Raw genomic sequence first — 22,086 nt, forward strand, 5'->3', positions numbered from 1 at the left:
GCAGCGAGGCCTACCCCAACAGCATTCGACTCGCCCCTACCGCTACCTGTTGGCACCATTCGCGCAATATATAGCCGCTGTCTATTATCCTACGTAGTCGTATACCATCGTTCGTCCACACTGAGCGACTGAAATAATAGTGGAGAGTTTTGAATACGGATTGAAATAAATGTTCTAAGAAGGTCTTTTCTTTCTGGTTTAAAAAACCTAGATGTTGGTTTAAGGACAATCCTTGATAGGTCAATGTGAAACACTAACACGCCCTTAAGCCCCAGACAACAACAACAACTAAGAGATTCAGGAGATTCTCAAATAATTGGTGATTCCCAGGTTCCAATTTTTAAAAAAAAACTCTACTATAGCATCCCATTAAGGGTCAGGGGATTCAGTACTTAGCAAGGAAGTGATTTCTTCATGATTATGTCGACAACCGGTACCCATTTTTAAAGATGAGTCCAAGGAGGATTCCCGAATTCAAAGGGTTGCCTCAAGGATAAAGTAATAAAATAAATAATTACCTCCGATAGCTGGATTCGAACCCGGACCAGGGAGATAATTCACATAGCGACATACCTCTCCCTACAAATAAAAACTAATAATAAAAATCCAGAGTATCATAGGATTCTTAGGATTTAGCCTAGAGTAAAATCGATGCCGGGAAAAACATGGAAGTGCATTTTATCAGTCAAATTTTAATTTGACCACAAACAAAACATTTACTATTGAATCACGGTCCAATTGAAATTAAAAATTTTAAAATCTCACATTCTAAGCATCTAAGCAGTTAACCTTAAGAAAATGCAAATTTAGTTCAAGCACAGCATAAATAAAAATCTTGTTAGAAAAATTGTCACTTGTTATAGCATTACATCTGGAGAGCATGGAAAGGCAATATACTACTAACTCCAAGTACCTGGATTCGAATCCAGCAGTAGGAACTAATTATTTTCAGTTACACTGAAGCCCTGAGTAGGATACTATATGGCAGTCTGTAGGCTTATGACAAAGGTTAACGGAAAATCTCCTTTAACTGCGATCCTTTTTTTCTTAGTTTTAAGACCTTCAAGAAATATGTATATGTGTATTTATTATACATCATTAGCAAAAACATACCACCTATAACATTATAAATAAGTAAAAAAAAAATTTAAAAACAATTAATTTCACCTGAAAAACATTTTAACAGGTTTATTAAAATATTATCACTAAAGCCTTCTGGAATCGCTCAGAAACTGACTATGATATACATTGTTATGTATTGAACATCTCAATAACAAGAAATGATGTTTTTTTCTGAACATCTGGGTGGGTATCTAACCCTGGGAAATGATAATTAACACTGTCAACGCACAGGAACCTCTTAAGAGCTAATGGAGAATGACCACAGGTGGAAGGCTAATCCTGTGAGCAACATCTAGGATAATCATAGTTATAGTTTATTTCAAACACTTGTCTTTATGCCATATGCTTTGGGGGTGGTGCTTCGACAAGCCAATTAGAAGGAAGATGGAAAAAGGTAACACCTCCTGGATTTCCAAAGAGGAGATGGCCTGATGGATCTACTACCACACACCACAGCATACATTACTCATCCAGCTATTTAGATATATTACCTGTTCATATATAATGTAAGAATATTTTATAAAATTCATGCTATGAATCATTTCTTTGAATCATTATAATACCAATCATGGTCATTTTCATGTCGTTTCAATTTTAGGCGCCTTTTGAATATTGCTTGCTTTAACTATCTTAAAATCTCCTCTTTCCATTTTAAGCAGTAATATAGGACCGTCGCACCCGAGGGTCTTAGCGGGGCATGTCCAATGGAGAAGGATTGCCTTTTTGTGTTATGATTTCCTCTTGTGAGATTGTGACATGTTGTAAATCGACCAACCTACTCGCTATAATTGTCTGTTTGAAAAGTCAGATAAGTAAGGTTACCAAGGACGGTGGGAGTGGAGGGTATATGAATCAGTAAATCATTTTATTATCCATAGTTAGATTAAATGCAAATAAATACTTTATTCATTTGATGATTATAATTTTGAACTTTGAAGATTATATTACTCAATACCACTTTCTAATATATTATTTACAAAGATGGCTAATTGATAACTGGTAAAAACGCCAAGCTTTTGGAAAAGTAATTCTGTAATAACTAATTTTAATAAATACGAATATAATTGGATAATTACCTTTAGAAATTATTCTGGCGTCCCAGGCACACAAGGTAATATTATATAGCAGCTTCAAAGCTGGTTGACATTTTCGTACATTTTAAAGTCGTCATAGAATTTTCATACTTTAGTCAATGTTACGAGTTAATGAGACGACTCAGTGCTTTCTTTACAGGAATGAAACTTTTGAAAATTGAAACGATGAAAATTTCAGTAATTTTTATAATCCTTTTAATGATTCAGGGATATTTATTCCAGAAATAGGAGCGGGAGATTGCCGCCCAGTCGTCACAGAGACAACACTCCAGAGAAACGAAACTGAGGAAGAAGCAGTTCCCTCGACCACTACGGCCATCCTCAGATCTAGGTGCTTCTACTATGCAGTATTTCTTAGTGCCCTCTTCTTCTTCGTCAGAATTGATGGTAATAAGGTGAATTCAAATAACTAAGAAGCGAAATACAATTAAAATCGTTTTGAAAATATTTTGTTTACAGAATATTTCAGCGTGGAATATGGACAAACTTCTGAAGGTAAAAAATAGTTACTAGCAGAAAGAATAGCAACAATAGCATAAAATGTATAGGATTAAAACTTACGTATTTCAAAATATCAAAAAAATAAAGTGAAACTTTTAAGTATCCTGTAACACCCACAGGAGAGATAATTTTGTTAGTCATACGGAGCTGTCGTTTATGAAAGGGTTAATATAAAATTAATACAAAAAAATATAATTATGAACACTACAAGCTGTGATACCTCTTAATCTCGTAAAAAACTGACCTTATTCTCAAACATCGTGCAGAAAAAAAATATTTCATAGTTTTGTAACCAAAAAAACTCTTTCATAATGTAAATAAATAGATCGATATGTTATCCTTATTAAAGAAATTCCTAATTTTGAGAGCAAAAAAAGATATAGAGTTTTTGTTATTTATTAATTGCTATTTACAGCTGAACATTACATAATAAACTTAGCAAATTTGATCTCAGTTAAATTGGAGTGTTACAGGCGTGTAGAGAAAATACCCATTGATAGCACTCTAATGATGTTTTACATTAGCAGGTCTCGTGGCCATCTTCTTTTCAAGCACCTAGGAGGATTGTCAAAAATACAAGGTTAGAAACTAGTGGGTTTGGGTGGCTAGGGAGTTTATAATGGAAGGAATGATATCGGGTTCCGGCTAGATCGGTTACACATAGAACATTAAAGTCTTTCGCACGGATTTTTCACTAAATATTTTTCGTATCTCAAACAACAGAAATGTTTCTTAAGATTACTAAAAACTCTAGGACTCTTAAGGAAGCTACCTGAATCCGAAGAAAATTTTATTTTCATTACTTTTCAAGAAAAAAAAATTAGACTAAAATTTTATTAGCCCGCAAGGAGTTCTAACAATTATCCTTAGTAATCAAAGTTCTAAAGTTGATAGAAAATGAGCTATAGGAAGTCAAAGTTGCACAAAACGTAAGTTTGCACGCGTATCTTGGAATGGTGTTCTTTATTTATTAAACGAGAAGACTATTTCTGTAAATAATTGAGAGTTTCCAGAAATCTAAAAAAATTTAGAGGATTTGGGGTCAAATTGACAGAGGTTATGTTATTTTTTTAAATTATTTTTATTAAAATTTTAATAAGAAATAACATATTTTTTTTTACGTATTTAAGGTTTACTTCCAAATCCTTTCTATTATTACCTTTACTTCTTATATATCTTATACAGGTTAATACACTTTATTTAAGCATAACTAAAATGATAATAAAATAATATATACAATTTGCAGAAACAAAATAATCCTAGATCTGGCCAATTTTAATTAAATAAAACAAAAAACTAAACACTTTATATAAAACAAAATCTCTACTAAAACTAAAATATTACACCATATATTTTTCATTTATCCACCATTTTATAAGTCTGTTGCTTTTAGAGTTACTGAATAACTAGGCCTCCTGCACTGTAATATTAAATTTATTAGAGATTTGTGTATATAGGAGGCTGTGGTTGTTTTTTAGTTGTTAAGTACGCAGTGGTGCTACAATACAATAATAAAAAACTTTTAATACAAATAAAATAATATAAATTATTGATTAGGTTAAGTAATTAATAAGAAATTTAATTTTTGCAAAATTAAACTAAAACAGCATTTTCATTTCGCAGTCCCTTTCCTTGAACTAATGATAAGGTGCAACGAGCGTCGGTATGAGCTGATTCATAACTTAAATATTATCCATACAGGTCTGATAATTATTAAAATCAAACATTTTATTATTCCTTTCATTTGAATACGATCATAAATTCTTCTCTATTTAATTTTGCAGCTCTGAAACGGTGCACGCTAGAAGATAGCAAGAAAGACGAAGCCGAAAAGATGTTATCCCTACTACATTCTTTGTATGAAAGACACATCGTAGATTTAGAGGAGTTCACGGAAAGAGTAAGAAATAAAATAATAGTTCTTTTTTTTTAAATAATTTGTAAGAGAGATATTGTTAGCACACAAATAGGAGAGATGTTGTTAGCAAAAAAAAAATATCAAAAATCTTTAGATGTACAAAATAATAAGTGACATTAAAAAACAAAATTATGCCACCAAATGTATTAACATAAAAATATTTTCCTCAAAACTTATTTCATTTTTAGTCTACATATATTTGTACTCCGGAAGTAAATGACACAGATGGACATCATTTAACAATCTATCATTATTAAAAATTTTTATTTATAATATTTTGTTTTACCCACATATATGGTGACTATAGTCTAGACCCATTACAAGTGGAATTTTATGTTAAATTATATTATCTTATATTCAGAATAAAACATATACTCACAATAGTCTCCTACCTAATCAAAGTTTCTTTTAACACTGAGGAAGTGACCAAAGAAGCCTTACATCCCTATTCTCACAATCACAAAATTTAAATAAAATTAGATAAACTTTAGGTGACAGTAAAATAAAAAATCACCCTACATTCTGCAATGCCTGTGTGATGAAAAAAAAAAAAAAAAAAAAAAAAAAAAAAAAAAAAAAAAACCCTATCCAACCAGACTCCCACTTAGAAATAAACTTTGACTTGAGGTTAAGAAAACAAAATATTGAATATTTAAATGATTTTGTATATATACTTTTAGTTTCTAACTATTTATCACAGATGAGTTTTTCCTCAGATTCCTTCGGTTACTTTAGGACTCTATATCAACAGAGCCATGCTTAAGTTTTATTAATTACGTTTCGGCAGCATAAGAGAAAAAATAACAAAACAAAGTAACTGATTCATATAATAGAATATATATTAATTTAGTAAGGAAAAATAAATAAAGTCTAACATTTTTCACTTACAGTAAAAATTAAACTAAAACAACGAATATTTATAATATTTTCATTTGCTTTTAGATACCGAAGAGTTGTAAAACTGTGGGAAAAATGAATAGTCCTTCATGAATATTTGAGCACATTTTACATCATTTTAAAGTAAATGTGTCACTGTTTCAAGTCTGTGTATAATTTATCTTGGCTTTAAATTAATAAATATATTGATGCCCTATTTTATTTTTGTTATTAGTTCAAGAACTAAGTATATCAAATATCTCAAATGTTCAATTTTTGACTTGTGCATTTCACTAGTAGACCAATGATTAATTGTTCCAGCTAACCACTTAAATAATATTTTTAAACATATTTGTATATATTCGAAAATAAAATTTACAATGGAAGTTGGAAGAGACAATACTATTTTTTTTTTAGACTAAAATATATATATAGGAAGAAAATCCAAGTCTAATGTTACAAAAAGATGATTGATGTAGGCGAATTTTAAATTGGGCGAAAAATCTAGGTCTCAGTATTTTCCTGTTTAGAGGACAGAATATGAAAAGAAAATTGTGAAGAATGACAGTTATGAAAAAAGAGCTGAACAACTGAAAAACCTATCAGATGGGAGAGATTGACAGTTCATCTCGGTAACAGTGTAGTTAAATTAATACCTATTTTTATTTTTCTATATAATATATCAGATCCATAACACTAAATATTTAACTGACCTTTAGTTCTATAAATATTTAAAGTATCTTCTGCATGTAAGGAAAAATATGGGAAAACATAAGAGATTGGTTTAATTTTTTTTTAATAAACCCCTTCAGTTTATTAGATAAAAGGGTTAATTTAAGAAATGTTTAACTGTGTTTTTTATTTTTTAAATTAAGAAATTCACTTCATATTTTACTTCAAAATAGTATTAACTACATCCTTACTTTGGTGTGTTACGCCCAATTTGAAATAATACTAATGGGACAAATATGTTCTTAATGGAACATTTTATAACTACTCAAACTAAAACTAAGGGGCATTTATCAAATAAAAATTAATATCACCTGGTGACCATCAAAGTACTTGACAGTAGATAGGTACCTATCTTGATATTAGTGAAGTACAAGCTTATCGGTAATGTAAAACATGAAAGTAATCCCCTCTCATAAATAGGTAGTGAATCTACTCTTACACTCACAAGATAGATTATTGTAAAGGGGCCTCTACATGTTGGCCAAGCCATGGCGAACTCAGACATACGCGGGCATGTGGATGGGTGGCTTGGTTGGACTAGGCTCGTTGCCGATCCGTCGAGAGTCGGTTTTTTGGACACAGATCAAAGGGGTTCGTGTAGCATCTCCACCATTGTTCTTTGTCTAGTTGCAACTGAGAGCTGTTAGGAGGTTAAAGGTGTTTGTTAGTACTTTTTATAATAAGTTTTATATTTAATCTTCTTTAATTTTCTTTTTTTGTAATAAAAATAATACAATCCAAGTGCAATGGCTGAAACCACTAGTACGTCCGCCATGCTTGCCTCTCTGAAGAACACTGACATGTGGAAGGCCCGCTCTTTGTTTACCGAGCATTTGTACAAGCTTCCGATTCGTGGCGAGCGGCCAACATGTGGATCCACCTTAAGGCGCGCAAAGATTTTCAAATGTCAGTAATATTTAGAAGTCGAAAAAAAACAGAAATCAATTTCATGGCTTCATACAAACGTCATATTTTAAATATAGCTTACACATTTATTCCAGTTTCACCCTTTATTGTTTCTCCAGTGCTAAAGAGGAAACCACACCTATTATTACGTATTGAAACGTTTAGATAATGGCTAATTTCAAATGATAAATCTGATAGTAAAGTTCTTAAGGCATACATATAAATATATTAATGATGGAATGAAATATATTAATGATTACAATGAAAAACAGACGTAATGTAAAAATAATAAACTATAATAGCAATGATTCAAATAGATTGTTTTGCCATAAAATAATTTTACATCACTATGAATACCTAACTGTGGGGTGGAACGCTGCAGTAAGTGATATGTTCCGTGCTATGCGGGGAAGTCTAACCAATGATGTTGCTGGCTGTCATTTGTTCCCTTATCTCTATTTGAGGCAGCCATGTCCTAGGTCTGAGTTTTCCCATGGTCCACTCCAAGTGTCCTTCAACTCTGTAGGTCCAAGTGTTTTTCTCTTCATAATCTGTATTTCAATCCGACTAACCCAACTTAGATCTTCGGGAGCGTAAATCTTTAGTTTCTTCTTCAGTCTTAAATGGTTTTTGTGCCTTCACACACGCAGGATAGCTCAAAATGACAGCACAACACGTTTTTGTATAAAGCATAATTGACTTACATATGTAGGCTCCTATCTTATGGACTGACGACACTTGGCCTTATTCAATTAAACCTTTCGACCTCAGACTATCCTGTATTTTTCGGCTCTTAAAAGGTTTCCCGAATTTCTGTAGAGTTTTAAAGACAAACCACTGTTTAATAGGATCTAAGAATTCTAACCCAAACGTTTAGAGTATATCCTATTTGAAAATATTTATAATGTTGAAATGTTCAATACATAACAATATATTTTCCTAGATACCTGCAAAACTAAATTCAATGAATATTTATTGCACCTCCACTTCTCTTCGATTTCTTCGATATGATACGTTGTGTAAGTCCATTATTTTTGAGAAAAAAAATGATTTTGCTCACGAGTGCCGTTGAGAAAATATAATTATTATTTAACACACATAAGAAGTTACTTGATTGAACTAATTATTTAAGCACATGTATGTTACTAGGTGTCTTGACATTCCTGTATGAAAAGTAATTAATTGTGAACAACATACAGAGCTTCTTGGAAGCCATAGAAAGAGATTGTTTCTATATGAAGGTATGGATTAAGTCTTCTAACGGGTTGATGTAAACGGAGTAAATAGATTCCGGGAACTTAGGAGTTTCAGCTTTTCACCTTGAACAGCTAAAACCACATCATTCTCATTTGAAGCTCAATCATATCTGATATATATTGCTATGCTTCTGGCTAAACGAGATTTAAAGGCGAGTGAGGGTTCCGAGAACAGCATTTATATTTATTATGAATTTGTTTATCTCTATTTCTATTATATATCTCTCTATTGGTTCCTAGATGTACCGAACTACAGCTCTTAAACCAATAACTATTTAAACTAAGAACTAGATATCACAGACACCGCTGCTACGTTATGCCAGATATAATTGTAAGTGATTACTAATTGTATATCTTTTCCAAAGGTGTCATGTTCACCAATTTACCAAGCTATGTGCAATCACTAATTTACTAATCAGATGGCATGCAAGGTGGTTAAACTATAAACTCAGGCTAACATTAAATAATATCTACAAATATTTCCATAAGAGGAATGATTGATATAAGAGAGAGGATGAACAGGTCATCATAATTAATCCTGATTTGAAATTAAGATGGTTTGGAACTACCTTAATTATTCTATTGACACTAATATCTAATTAATTTGCCATTCAAAATTACAGTTTAGGAATACCAACTTATCAGTTTTTCCTCATCGGCATCACTTTGCTGGAGCTGGTCAACCACTTTGGATTTCCTCTAAGACTCCACTAGACTGCACTCTTCCAAACTCTCTCCAATAGTGATCTTTCGTTTTTTCTTCTCGATGGAGTTATTTCCTGCTATCTACTTTCTTTCCAGCTATTCACTGGCTAATAAAATTTTGGGGGCGGAAACAAGAACTCAACCTAAATATCGGAGCGGCTTCCCATCCTTTGATCTCCAAAACGTTTTCATGTTTTATTTCTTCTCATTATGACCGATCGTGATGAGAAGAGCCAATCCTTTGTACCTGCGAATAGGTAAATTCTGAATATTTATTGAGTTAAACTTCCGTAGTCCAATATTATCAATACATAGCAATATAAAGACCAACCAAATCAGATAGAAAGTATATTTCCAGATGAGGATTTTGGATTAGACATAACACAACTTGACAAAACTACACGATATTAAAATTGAATTGTAGGAATAAAACAATTCACAGAAAAAATATGTTACAATCTTCAAATTTTTGGTAAATTTCTAAGCATCATATTTAAGAATTTTAAAAGAGAAAATAACATTTCTTAAAGTCGGGCATTCAAAATTTGTTAAATCGCTTAAGTAAAATAGAATAATCAAAGAACCAAAATCATTTAACATTAAATATTCAAATTGGTTCCATCGATTTATAACAGTATATTTTATAATACCATACATTATTATAAACTATATAACAGATTAGAAATCATCAGATTTCTCTGACACTAATTCATACGCTAAAAGGGCCTTGTCTTAGCCTTCCGTTTACATTTTTTCTTGGCAAAAAGCCACGTTTTCAACCCTTTAAAAAACTACTTTAGTTCCACAATGAAATAAATCTCCAAATTTATAAATTATAAATTTCCACCCCATTTCTAACACTTCAAAACCGCTAAAACATCTTGCACAAAATCAACTTTTAAATTTCCCTGCAGAACGTTCCTTCATCAACACCCAAAAATCCGGCATTCGACCGGGCCTATTCAAACACAATTCACTCCTCTTAAAATAACCCTTCAAAACTGCCATTGAACATCAAATCCTAACAGTCCGTATCCTATTAGATTCCTCTAAAACATTTGATACAGTTTACCATATCATCCTTCTTACCAAACTATGAAATCTCCCTCTAACAGTGCCATGCCCTGGTTTTAATCCTTCCTTACCGATCTCTCCCGTACGTAGTGGCTCCAGATAAACATCGATTACCCGACCCCTCGCCTATGGTGTCCCTCAGGGTTCATCACTATTTTCCATTATTTTCGCTATCTACATCAATGACCTTCCCGTCCTTATTCAACACTTTGGGTAAGTGTTTTCAGGTCTTTATCCGACCTATTAGTTGCCACGGGAAAACTTCAAGATGACTTGAGTCAAATTAATCACTGGGTAGATGAAAATAAGCTTAAGTCAAATGCAGGTAATACTCAGACGATCATAATAAGGCCTAATTATCTCCTGAAAACTATTTCTCGTATTCCAACCTTGTTGCTAAATAATAATCCATTAAAATTCAATCTATCCGTCAAAAATCTTAGAGTCGCCTTAGACCAAAATCTCTTCTAGAAAAACCAGCACTCTCGTCGTACCTCCTCCATTCTAAATCGATTAAATCACATTCTTCCCTTTGCCACCCGCAGCCTCCAGGTTAGTTCCTTAATCCCCTACTTTGACTATTGTTGTGCGGTTTGCGGGGGTGTTTCGGTGATCTCGAGGGAAAATTAAACGGTTAATTAATTGCTCTATACGTTTCATCTTCGAGGTCCCCAGGGACGTCTCTATTACTCGATTTTACGAAGAGTTGAAGTGTTAATCCTTCTTCCTGTCGTATTTATTTTATTACATTCGTTCTCTTCCAAGCTATCCAAACCTGCCGTTCATCGTACTCCTCCTATCTCCTTCAATTCCGATTCTCAATACACGTTCGCGGTCTTCAGACTTGTATGAAACTGCCAATCGAACCGCTACCTCTGACAGATCTTTCCTAATCCATTTCGCTTCCCTGTGGAATTTCTTCATTCTTCACTTTAATATACTTCCAACTTTTAAATACCGTATTTTTCCTGTCACTTCCTGTTCATCCAACTCTCACTGAAAAACAATTGAGTGTTTCAAATAGTATTAGTAAATGGATAGAAAGATGAATAAAATATAACATAAATATAAATGGATGTTGTTATAATTATTAAGAAACGAAGTAATATAATAACGAATAATTTAGAATACTTAGTATGTATATATGTTTATATAATCACCATTACCACATTTTTTGGCTTTTATTTTATTTTTGAATATACCTTAAGGTTTATGATTTATTAGAGGATTTGTCTATCATTTTTGACTTATTATTATTATTCTTTTTTACATGAGATGTTTCTAATTTTATCCTTAACTTGTAAATATGTATATAAACATTAATTTCTCCCTCCTTACTTATAATTATTTTTCAGTTCATTTTTATGTTATTTTTATTCATTTTACTTTTATCAGTAAAATAAGTGACTCACGGTATGATAGACTGTTTTATTTATTACTTGTACATTTTTTGTTAATTAATGTCGCTATTTTTTTTTTTTATTAGATATTTTATAATTTCATTTTTATTTTTAAATGTTTGGTTTTTCTTTAAAGCTTTAACACCTATTCTTAGATGTAATATAGTTCTAAAGGGACAAGTACCGGAATAAAAAAAAAAAATATTAATATTACCAAAGACACAGCAAGGAATGCTTACATCGACTTTTTGTTGAGGATAGTCATGTGAGGCCATGGTAGTCCACTGTGTTAAACTGTCACCTTAGCAACCTTGTACCTAAAGCGATGCCAGTTCTGATCCAGCATGTGAAGGTTGACTTTCATTCCCTTGGGGAGGTAAGAGGTAAAAAAAAACATCAAATATTCAATACTATACTCTGCATCGATCAGACAATGTGTAATAGTTATAAACGGGCCAAATTAAATCGAAATAAAATTCACAAAAAGTTCAAATGAAATAATTTACTGAAGATATTACAATATCGTCTCTCCATTATGTTGGGTTGTTGTCATGAACATCTGCCCCGACCCTCTAGGTACGAGACCTAATACCACTGATTTGGCCAATTGTCTTGGTTGGAATTAGTCACGGATAGACGAGACATCGGTGATGTGAGTGATTTGCATATTACACTGATTTAATACTACGCCTACGCCAGAATACCGCTGTGTAGGCACCTTGCTCAAACAACATGTAGTTAGTAGCATAGACACTGTACCCCTCCCGAATACATTCTGTTCAATAACATACCACCATAGTATACTGGTTGTTACTATGTTATTACAATTTTCAGATTCCAATACAAGGTTTCAAAATACAAAAAGGAACAAAAACAATGTAACCAATAATAACCAGCTACGTCTGGAATAGGAAACTTGCCAATTTCCGTTGCCCGCTTAATCTAACATGGAAGTGACTCAAAGGTAAATATTAATAGAAAAATACATTATAATAACACATGTTTGTATTATAATTATTATCGATATAGCTTCTGTCCACATCATGGCTTGCCAAAAAGGTGTAGTTGCCATCATGTAACGATATATTCGAAGCTACAATGCTCCATACAATACCATACGATTTTGTTGTTAGCCTGCGATTGTGGTAGTAATGAACTAGACCTGACTAGCTAAAAAAACTATGATTCATAGGTACCAGCTGACATAAATATGAATATTTAGAATCAATATTCTAGTCTCAGAGGACGGACGAGGGCATTGAACAGCGAAGAACCGATTGGTAGATCCTTGCCGATATCATGAGTAACCTCTACACCATATTACCCTTCCACGGGAAATCCCAACCCTACTATACTCCTTCTAAGAAAAAATGAAGCTAAAAAGTAGAGATTAGGCCATGCCTCTTAAAAGGCAGATTTACGTTGAAGTTAATAGGGATTTTACATATTAAATGTCATTTTCTGAAAAACCTTTAGTTGCAAAGGTGTGAGTATTGTGTCCCCTACGTGGAGCCGGAACCTCACGCAGACACGGAAGAAAAGACCATACAGAGATTGGCTCTGCTGAGGGTCACGAAGACATACAGAACGGTGTCATATGAGGCGGTGCAGGTGCTGGCAGGAGCGATGCCCCTGGACCTCATCCTCAGGGAGGATGTCCTTAAATATGAAGTAAAGAGGCAGGGACTAGAAGCGCTGCCGGAGGAGCTCCGAGAGAGGACCAGTGAGACTCCAAACTTATGGAAGAAAATACTGCGAGAGGACTCAATACAGGAGTGGAATGGACGGTGGGTAGAAAGCCAGAAGGGCATTACTTTGAGCAAATTCTTCACTACCGTCCTTTCTAGATTGAAGGCTAAATGGGTCCTCCAAGACTATTGGGTCTCACAGATCCTAACAGGACACGGAAGCTTTCGGGGAAAGCTGCAGAGCTTTGGAAAGAACATGCTCCACGTGCGGAGTTCCTGAAACAGCAGAACACGAAATAGTAGATTTCTCCTTCATGGAAGAACACCGAGACAGGCTGTCGAGAAAGACCGGGGTTTTCGCCCTCGCCGAGTCGATTTTTCCCTGTTTGATGGAATAAGAGAATTATCCCTTCTTCAGGGAGTTCATTTACAGGTGGAAAAAGGTGGTGGGCCCAACTCATTTCACAATCTGAAGGACTTGACCGCCCAACATCGGCGAGCCACTAGAAGAGGAGGAAGCTGACCCAGACTGAGACCAGGAGGGCTGGACCAGCCTGCCAACTGCAGGAAGCACCCAGACTGATGTGCACCAGAAGGACCTGCCGAACGGATGCAGTGGACAAGGTGCAGCCCCATCAGTAAGGTGCTAAACCTAGAGCTGGGCTGAACCACAGGAAAAAATTTAATAAAAGAATAAAGAAAAAAAAAAGAATTGGTCATATTTGGGAACACTGGCATGCGCAATCCCCAGCGCACTACCCCACTGCTCCCGCACCCCGTTTGCCAGAAATGGCAAGGGAGGGAATAAAAAAAAAATTGCAAAGGTGAGGTAAATGGAAGATTTATAAATGTTATTTCCAATAATTTGGTATATCTATAATGAAAATCTATTAAACCGTTCTCAAGACATTCGTGCTTCTTTCTCTGTTCTGTTCAAACAGATTTGAATCTGGATTCCAAAATATATTCATTGTTCTATAATGTAAGGAGTGAATATAAAATTGAATTGAACTGTTTAATTTTTCAACTAATATTTTTTTGGAACTGTTAATATAAAATTAATTTCTTCTAAGAAAAACAATAAAATATAACGTTGAATATAAATAAATAATTATTTCTCACATAATAGAGAAAGTTGTTCATTTAATAAATCCCCCTGCGTAGACATATCTGGAATATGATGGGGCAGCAACTCTCAACTGTCAAATATGTAGTACTAGAACAAGAGCCCAAGAGGAGAAAAAAGTAGTTATTTCACTCCAATTTTTGATTACTGAATTCAAAACAAAGTACAATTACTAGTCAAAATTGATGAGTCTGCCAAGTATAGGTAGGGGGGATATAAAATGGCGGCTTAAAAAACATTAATTTTCATTCGGAGCTCTATGCTAACAACAATAGAAAATCTAAGAGAGCATCCTTTAAAGTAAAGTAAATTTGCTAAATTATAAGCCCTAATAGAGAAATTTATGTTCAATAGTTCTCGAGACATAGCTATTTAAAAAGGAACATTACATAAAAGTGTTGTATGGAACATACTGAAATATGAGTGGTTAGTTAATTTATTTTCAGAAATCTATATCTCAGGAATTATGTGACGTATATATGTCTATTAGCACTCAAATTAAAGCTAGTTTAATGAGCTATAAAGTAGTTTATGACGTTTATTTTCGTAGGAGTAGTAGTTTTCATGAAATTTGCATGAAATTGAAATAAATTGATTTATAGTTGTTCGGACAAATTTTTATTTGCCAAATTTATATTCATTTGTGAATATCATAAAAACTACAACCCCTACCCCCTAAGTGTCATAAACTACTTTATAGTAAGTTAAATTTTCTTTATTTTGAGTGTTGGCAGATATATGTGCGTCTTATGGGTCTAGAGTTATATTTTTAAAAAATCCAATATTTTAAACGAACAACTAGGAATTAACATTTTATGAGTTTATTTTGTCAAATATAAAAACTACTACTCCTAGAAAGATAAACGTTATTAACTATTATATAGTAAATTTAATTAGATTTAATATGAGTGCTGGCAGACATCTGTAAGTCCTATGGTTTCTGAAATAAAGTTTTTCATAAATCAAACCTATTGTACTAAACCGGATGCCAGGACTATGAAAGGAATAAACCCCGCCTTCTGGCGACACTTGCACTGAAAGCATTTCATCATACTCCTTCATCCTCGTTCCCTTCTCCTAACCTTGTCAAAACCTGTAAATTGTTTATAATAATCGAGCACACATGAACCAGCCACAAATGAAAAAATACTATTACACTAACTAACTAATACTCCAATCGATTTTTCTAAACTTTTAACAATAATAACATAAGTTTACTATTGGGAAAATGAAATATGATATATTTTGATAAATTCCCATGGAATTTCTTTTCCTAAGAAGCTTTGCGATCTTATTTCCTAAAGCTTCTTACTTGTAAGTCTGGTTACTTATGTGTTTCAAGTTACATTCGAATAAATGACACTGTAACTATTTCTGTATTTTATTTAATAATGAAAAGTGTTGTTAAAATGTATATAAATAGAAGTGGTAATAACTAAAATTTTGAAATTAAAAAAGTTATTATTCGTTTTATTATATGAATCGTTTAATTAAAATCCGAAACAATTTGGACAGTGCTACTACGGCGGTCCATACATTTTAACACGAACTCCAAAAAAATAAATGTATATAAGAAACTATTGTTCTTTTTTTTCCTTTGGTTTTTTTTAGTTATAAAGTTGGTAGTAAAAGAGTTATAGGCTGTCAAAATTTGACAAAAGTCGCACGTATTTTTTTTTAAACATTTATTTATTCCAATTTACAAATAAATTTGGTTAAATTGGAGTGTTACAGGCGTGTAGAGAAATTACCCATTGGCAGCAATCTAATAACATTTTACATAGCGGTAAATATTTATTATTTTATTAATTAAAATGTTTATAAGCGTCAGTCATTATAAATATGTATATATTTATATGCCTGGTCTATGAGAAAGTAATAAGACTTGAGGTGATCTATGGTTTTGAGACCTGGGTGGTATCTATGACATGAGAACGCAAGTTGAAGGTATAAGAGACGAGTTTCGGGCAGATCAGTTTACTTTACGTTCTATCCTGGTTCCATGAAGGTAGTTTATATCTGCTTGTTAAGAATATGTCAGTTTTTAATTATTAAAAAACTTTATAGTTGTGACATTAATATTTTATTATTAGCAATACAAGACTAATAAGGAGAAAACACAAAGTAATTATAGATAGATGTTTAATCAGGTAATTCTTTAAAACAAATTTTAATAAGAAATTGTGATATATTGTAATTGTTGTATGCATGGTATGAATTTGAGAATTCAATGTTTGTTTTAGATACCTGATGATGGGGTGACAACACCGAAACGTTGTTATTGTTTATTAATGATATAAAATAAATAATTAAAACAAGGAAGAATACTTTTCATTCATAAGTTCTAATTATACATTTTTTACGTGTATTAATGTTAAAATATACATTGTTATTATTTTCTTTAAAAAAAAAAAAGTAATATTACTAATCAACATTTTAATTTAATTATTAATTTGAATAAATTTTACGTCGCTACACATCTTTTTTAGTTTTACTCTCATTACAACTTTAAAATTATTTCTATTAATTGGTGTGAACAATATCTATTTTAATATGAACTGATAAAGCATTAAATTCAAACGTATAAATACATGAGAAGCATTGCTGCTCTTTTGAGTCTAATTTTGTCGGGGGGAATATTAGGGATATTTAATTTTTCAAGAATTCCTTTTCTGTTTTGTTGTTAAGGAGCTAGAGAGTGGAGAGGAGGAATAGACCTGAGCCGCATCCATGTGTCAGTTTAGAACAAGGCAAAGGGATAGAAAATCTTTTAAAAAAGACTGAAGAAATAATGTGAATAAATAACAACAATCAAATAAAAGATGATTATTAATATTAGAGGAATATAAAAAAGAATAATTTAAAAAATCTAATCTGAAAGAAAAATGTCTTTTTGTCCCCTAAGAGGTGTTTTCTAAAGTATTTATCTCATGGAAGATTTTGTACTATTTTTTTTTATATAATTGGATGTGATAAAGACAAAAATCTTTATGATTACTCCCAATGTAATTTGAAATTGAAATTGTAAATTACAGCTATTCCAACAGCGGCAGAAAAGTAAAAGATCTAAGATCTTCTTGCGTCGGCTCATGATTTGAAATAAGTAACCCAGGAGATATCCAGCAGAGCAAAATGCTCCAATGAGAGAGATAAGATGTCACGTTAGGAGTCTACTGGTGAGAGAAACGAGTTTTACCGTAGCAAGGAGGTCAAAGCAAAACTGAATTGAGGGAGGTAAAATAAACATGCCGTAATAACAACATCAAAGGGTTAACGGAAGGTAGACCAAAGTATAAATAAAACAGATGGAATGCTAGCGAAATATAAACGTTTGTTTCCCTATATGAACAAAATGCTCAAGCCAAACCCTCTTAATTAAAATAGCTAAGCAAAAATAATCAAATATGTGAAAACAATCAATTTTAGTTCAAACCTGTTTCTCATAGTTACTAATTAAACGAAAGGGAATAATTAAATACAAGTATTGTATTGTTTCAACTTGATTAAAATATCGATCAAATTCAACACTAATTCTATCAAGTCAGGGATACGTATTATTTTATTGTATTTGTTTGTCCACAAAAAAATTCGGATGTAATATGAAATGAAATAATTATCAAATATTTCAGAACAATATTAAAAATAATTTAACATACCTGTCTGCCATCTAAAACTATGGTTTGTTGTGATGTTCAACGCAGTCTCCTGTAAAAAATAATGTTGAAAATTAATTATTGAAACATAAAAATCAATTTTTTTAAAATGAAATATCGAATAAAATTTGCTTAATAAATATTTAATTGACATTTCATATTACTGACATTGGCAATATGAAACAAATTATGACATTGATGACATAAAGTACGCACATGAGGGCAACCTAAGCTAAGCAGCAAAGCCATAACCCTGGCACCTTGAACTCTTACACCACTCAGGCCGTAAAGTTCCATATTATTTAGCATTTAGCAACACATGTTGGAAAATTTTTAAAACTGAATTAATTCTTGCGGTCCCTTACGATTTTGTCTAAAGTGATTATAGTATACCATAATTATTTTTTATATGTCATGTTATCTTCGAATCATGTAAATACTATCTAAGACTTACGGAAAAGAGTAGTGCAAAGTCATTTTCTTTAGCACATTTCATTATTTACTGGCACACTATCCGATTTTTCTAATATTTCCAATTTTTGTCATTTGTTTGTATAATTTAAGAAGGTAAGCCTTTGTAATATTATACTTTATCTTCAATTAGTGTCATCTATGTTTGTTATATGTGTGTTTTATATGAGGATCGGTGGAAATCTTTAAAAAAACACGGATAGGCCCGTACCTACCCGTGTCTGGGATTTTTAACCACTACAACCACCGCCCTATACCTGTTCATTCCTCTCTACGGAACCGCCGGTAGGCATTACTTAATGGGGGGAAATGGCTGACTTCCATCTCATGGTTCTCTTCGCATGGTTTTTATGTTTTCCATGCTAGTCACACCTTCTAGCCCTCGCTTCTGCTCTCAACTTCTTAAGGACAACTGAGGCGAATTTCTTCACTGCTTCATATGGCTCACTAAGTCTTTTAGTGTCAATGATAAATAATTTTTGCAAGACAAAAATTTATCGATTTACATAATGGGAAAAGGCTGATGAAATACACATGTGGAACCAAAACTTAAATATTATGATTAATCCAAATGTCTGATTTCATACTTAATTTCCTCTTTCACTATTCCCTAGTGATCTTCCACTCGAATATAACAGCATAGCGGAATCTAAATTGACTTTTCATCCCAGAGAGAGAGATATATTAATTTTATTTATGTACCACATCTAAAACACTGTAAATGAATTTACTCCGGTATTTATATAACTAGGAAGAAAAAATGTTCCGTCTTAAATAATATTTCGAGGCTAAAACCAGCCGAAAGATCAAATACAACATACAGAATAGTTATTGATATACGGCAGCGAATCCCAAAGTTGGTTATGGTCCCCAAGTGTATGACAGTGGTGTCGCGTATACCACAATCTCTAAGTATTACATCAAAAATTAAGATAGTTAATGTACAGTGCATTCCAGCGCTAACTTTCCTCTCTTCTTATTTTCCTACATTTCAAGTTGCTCTAAGGATAATAGAGACAGTATTTTTACAAGTGTTTTACATTATAAATTATTTTACTTCATAATTATTCATAATTCACAACTTTCATAAAAAAGTAACGCTTCGTTCTAATCTGCCCCGATCCGTTCCCAAAGGTAAAGCAAAAAATAGTGAATTCATAACAATATTTCTAGAGGCTATACATTATATACAACATATTTCCCAGCCTGTGCTCTTTACCTTGGTTTATATTTGAAAAATATATCGTTATATACTTTAGTAGTTTTGAACATTTTGTGAGACTTCAGAACGAGTATTTTTGTCGAATACGCGGATTCAAAATATTGAACGATCGCAGTTCTTTCCCTTATTACATATTCCATATATATGAAAATTAAAGTAAAAACTTATAAACATTTTCAGGAACGACAAATATGTTTTTTTTTATTTGACCTCTATGGAAAATAACGGAACGGTTAATCTGAAAGAAACTAATTGCATTTAAGGGTAGAGGTCAAAAGGCTAACAAGGATCGTATCGGAGAGCCTGAGGAGCGATTAATGGTGATAATTATTTCGTAGGAAGGCTGAGGAAGTGGAGGGGGCCAAGATTGCGGCGAATTATCCCAACAAGGAGATAAGCTAAGGGGCTGATGGAGTGCCCTGCAGCACGCCAGTCTTAATAACACCTCTATGACTTATCGCTGTCTTCCTTCTCTTCATAGAATAGCCAAGCAGTCTAGGCATCCACTCTCTCTTGATCTATTAGTACAGTTTGGCCCTTTTCTCTCTCTGGCTCTACAATCCGAAAACGAACTTAGTATTAAAGAAGAGATGGTTACTAGGGCGGGTCCAGCACACAGCTGTAAGGAGAGGAGAATATCCTCTAATATAATAAGTCTAATTAGATGAAACTGATCTAGTAAGAACCATTAACATTAAGAAGAAGATATAAATATGGTCTTGAGTGAAGACTGTATGACCAGCATTAATAGCAAATTCTTGCATAATCTTTGGAATTATGCTGCAACATGACAATATAGCAAATACCTGATGATGGAGTGATAGCCCCAAACGTTGTTTATGACTGTTTCGGGAAGATATCCTCTTCTGAGACAGTGTCTTGGGTCCTGCCCTCTACATCCTCTTCACTGCTGGCATTCCCATTACTCCCGATATGTTCCTGGTTTGCTGACGATACAGCCATTCTGTCCTCCCATCCTGATCCTGTAACAGCCTCATCCAATTTCCAAATACACCTCACCCTGATTGAGCAATGGTGCCATCAATGGCGGGTAAAATTTAATTAATCGAAATGCACCCATGTGACTTTCACCCTCCGCCGAAGCTCCTGCCCATCTATTATTTTTAATAACATTCTTTCACCCACATCCGACACAGTATGATATCTTGGATTCATACTAAACAAAAGACTCACCAGGAACCTACATTCTAGATTCAAAAGAATAGAGCTAAACAGGCAATCCAGTCATCTTTACCGACTACTCAGCAGGACCTCTAATCTCAAAAGAAAACAAACTACTAATTTATTAGACCATCCTCAGACCTATATGAGACCTACGGCCTTGAACTTTGGGGAACAGCTAAACCTTCGAACATCAAACGTATCCAGTCCTTTCAATCCAAAATCCAATATACCCTATTATGTTTCCAACAGAACACTACACAATGGCCTTTATATCCATTTTGTCCTTTATCTTATACCAACTAAATTCTCAAATTCCATAAAAACTTTGATGAACAACCTTATCCTTTGGTTCAATCCTTATCTAGTTCTACCCATTCTTATAATTCACCTCGAAGGTTAAAACGACAGTGGCCAAAAGACTTTTTGTAAAATAAAATTGACAGTTGGTGTTTTGGTTATAGCTAGATGCTCCGCTCATGTTGAGCGATTGCGGGTTTAGTGAACTTACTCAGCTTCCACTGGCTCATTACCAGTGACGCGGTGAGAGAGCTCCGCTGGGATCTCGAAGAGCATTACTTTACCCCTCATACCTGGGGGATAGAGTGGGCTCGGGGATCCTTAGGTCGAGATTTAAATACTGTATATAATTTATTTTACTTAGTTTGATTATATTCATTTATTTTTCTTTTTATGTACATTTGGAGATTTTATTTATTTTTATATTGAGGTGTAGATAGTTGACCGTAGATTAACGACAAACTTCTTCAAGTATTTATTTTTATATTCATGTTTTTTATTAATTTTTTAAAATTTTATATACACATTTTTTTTGTATGAAAGTGTACAATTATTAATTAGCACTATTACCCATTGCCCAAATTTGTGGCAGATTGTAATATTTTCAATAAATAAAGTGTGAAAAAAAAAAAATTCTCAGGTCACTGCTCATGTACGGCTGCGAAGTCTGGGAAGCGGCTTCCTTTACGAAAAGGAACCAGTACGATCTTGTCAAAATAAAGTCGTAAGAATTGCAGTGGACGTTCCTTGTTTTCTTAGAAACAGCCAATTGTATCGGGAATTACAAATAGAGGCAATACGGGATTATATAAAAAAAGGTTTATGAAGTTTTTACTCCCAGTTATCTACAGTTAAAGGAG

General features: G+C 33.0%; 1 protein-coding gene and 2 long non-coding RNA genes across 5 annotated transcripts in view; 2 read left to right on the top strand and 1 right to left on the bottom strand.

Annotated features, from left to right (window-relative positions):
• Positions 1–5,728, top strand: part of LOC106678131 (uncharacterized) — a 32,552-nt gene extending 26,824 nt beyond the window's left edge. Inside the window, exons 5-9 of the mRNA XM_014416471.2 lie at positions 2,439–2,603; positions 2,676–2,711; positions 4,341–4,418; positions 4,502–4,617; positions 5,578–5,728. Coding sequence (XP_014271957.1) covers positions 2,439–2,603; positions 2,676–2,711; positions 4,341–4,418; positions 4,502–4,617; positions 5,578–5,625 — 443 coding nt within the window. The 3' untranslated portion in view covers positions 5,626–5,728. The remainder of the gene's footprint in view (positions 1–2,438; positions 2,604–2,675; positions 2,712–4,340; positions 4,419–4,501; positions 4,618–5,577) is intronic.
• Positions 1–22,086, bottom strand: part of LOC106678133 (uncharacterized) — a 117,084-nt gene that overhangs the window by 3,292 nt on the left and 91,706 nt on the right. For both annotated transcript variants that reach the window (XR_010843352.1, XR_010843351.1), the window contains one exon: positions 18,055–18,103. This is a non-coding gene — a long non-coding RNA (uncharacterized lncRNA). The remainder of the gene's footprint in view (positions 1–18,054; positions 18,104–22,086) is intronic.
• LOC136795704 (uncharacterized) overlaps positions 18,429–22,086 on the top strand; it is a 36,630-nt gene continuing 32,972 nt past the window's right edge. For both annotated transcript variants that reach the window (XR_010843353.1, XR_010843354.1), the window contains exon 1: positions 18,429–18,523. This is a non-coding gene — a long non-coding RNA (uncharacterized lncRNA). The remainder of the gene's footprint in view (positions 18,524–22,086) is intronic.

This window comes from Halyomorpha halys, unplaced genomic scaffold (assembly GCF_000696795.3).
Source record: "Halyomorpha halys isolate HHAL.00 unplaced genomic scaffold, Hhal_1.1 Scaffold125.1, whole genome shotgun sequence".
Classification (NCBI taxonomy): domain Eukaryota; kingdom Metazoa; phylum Arthropoda; class Insecta; order Hemiptera; family Pentatomidae; genus Halyomorpha; species Halyomorpha halys.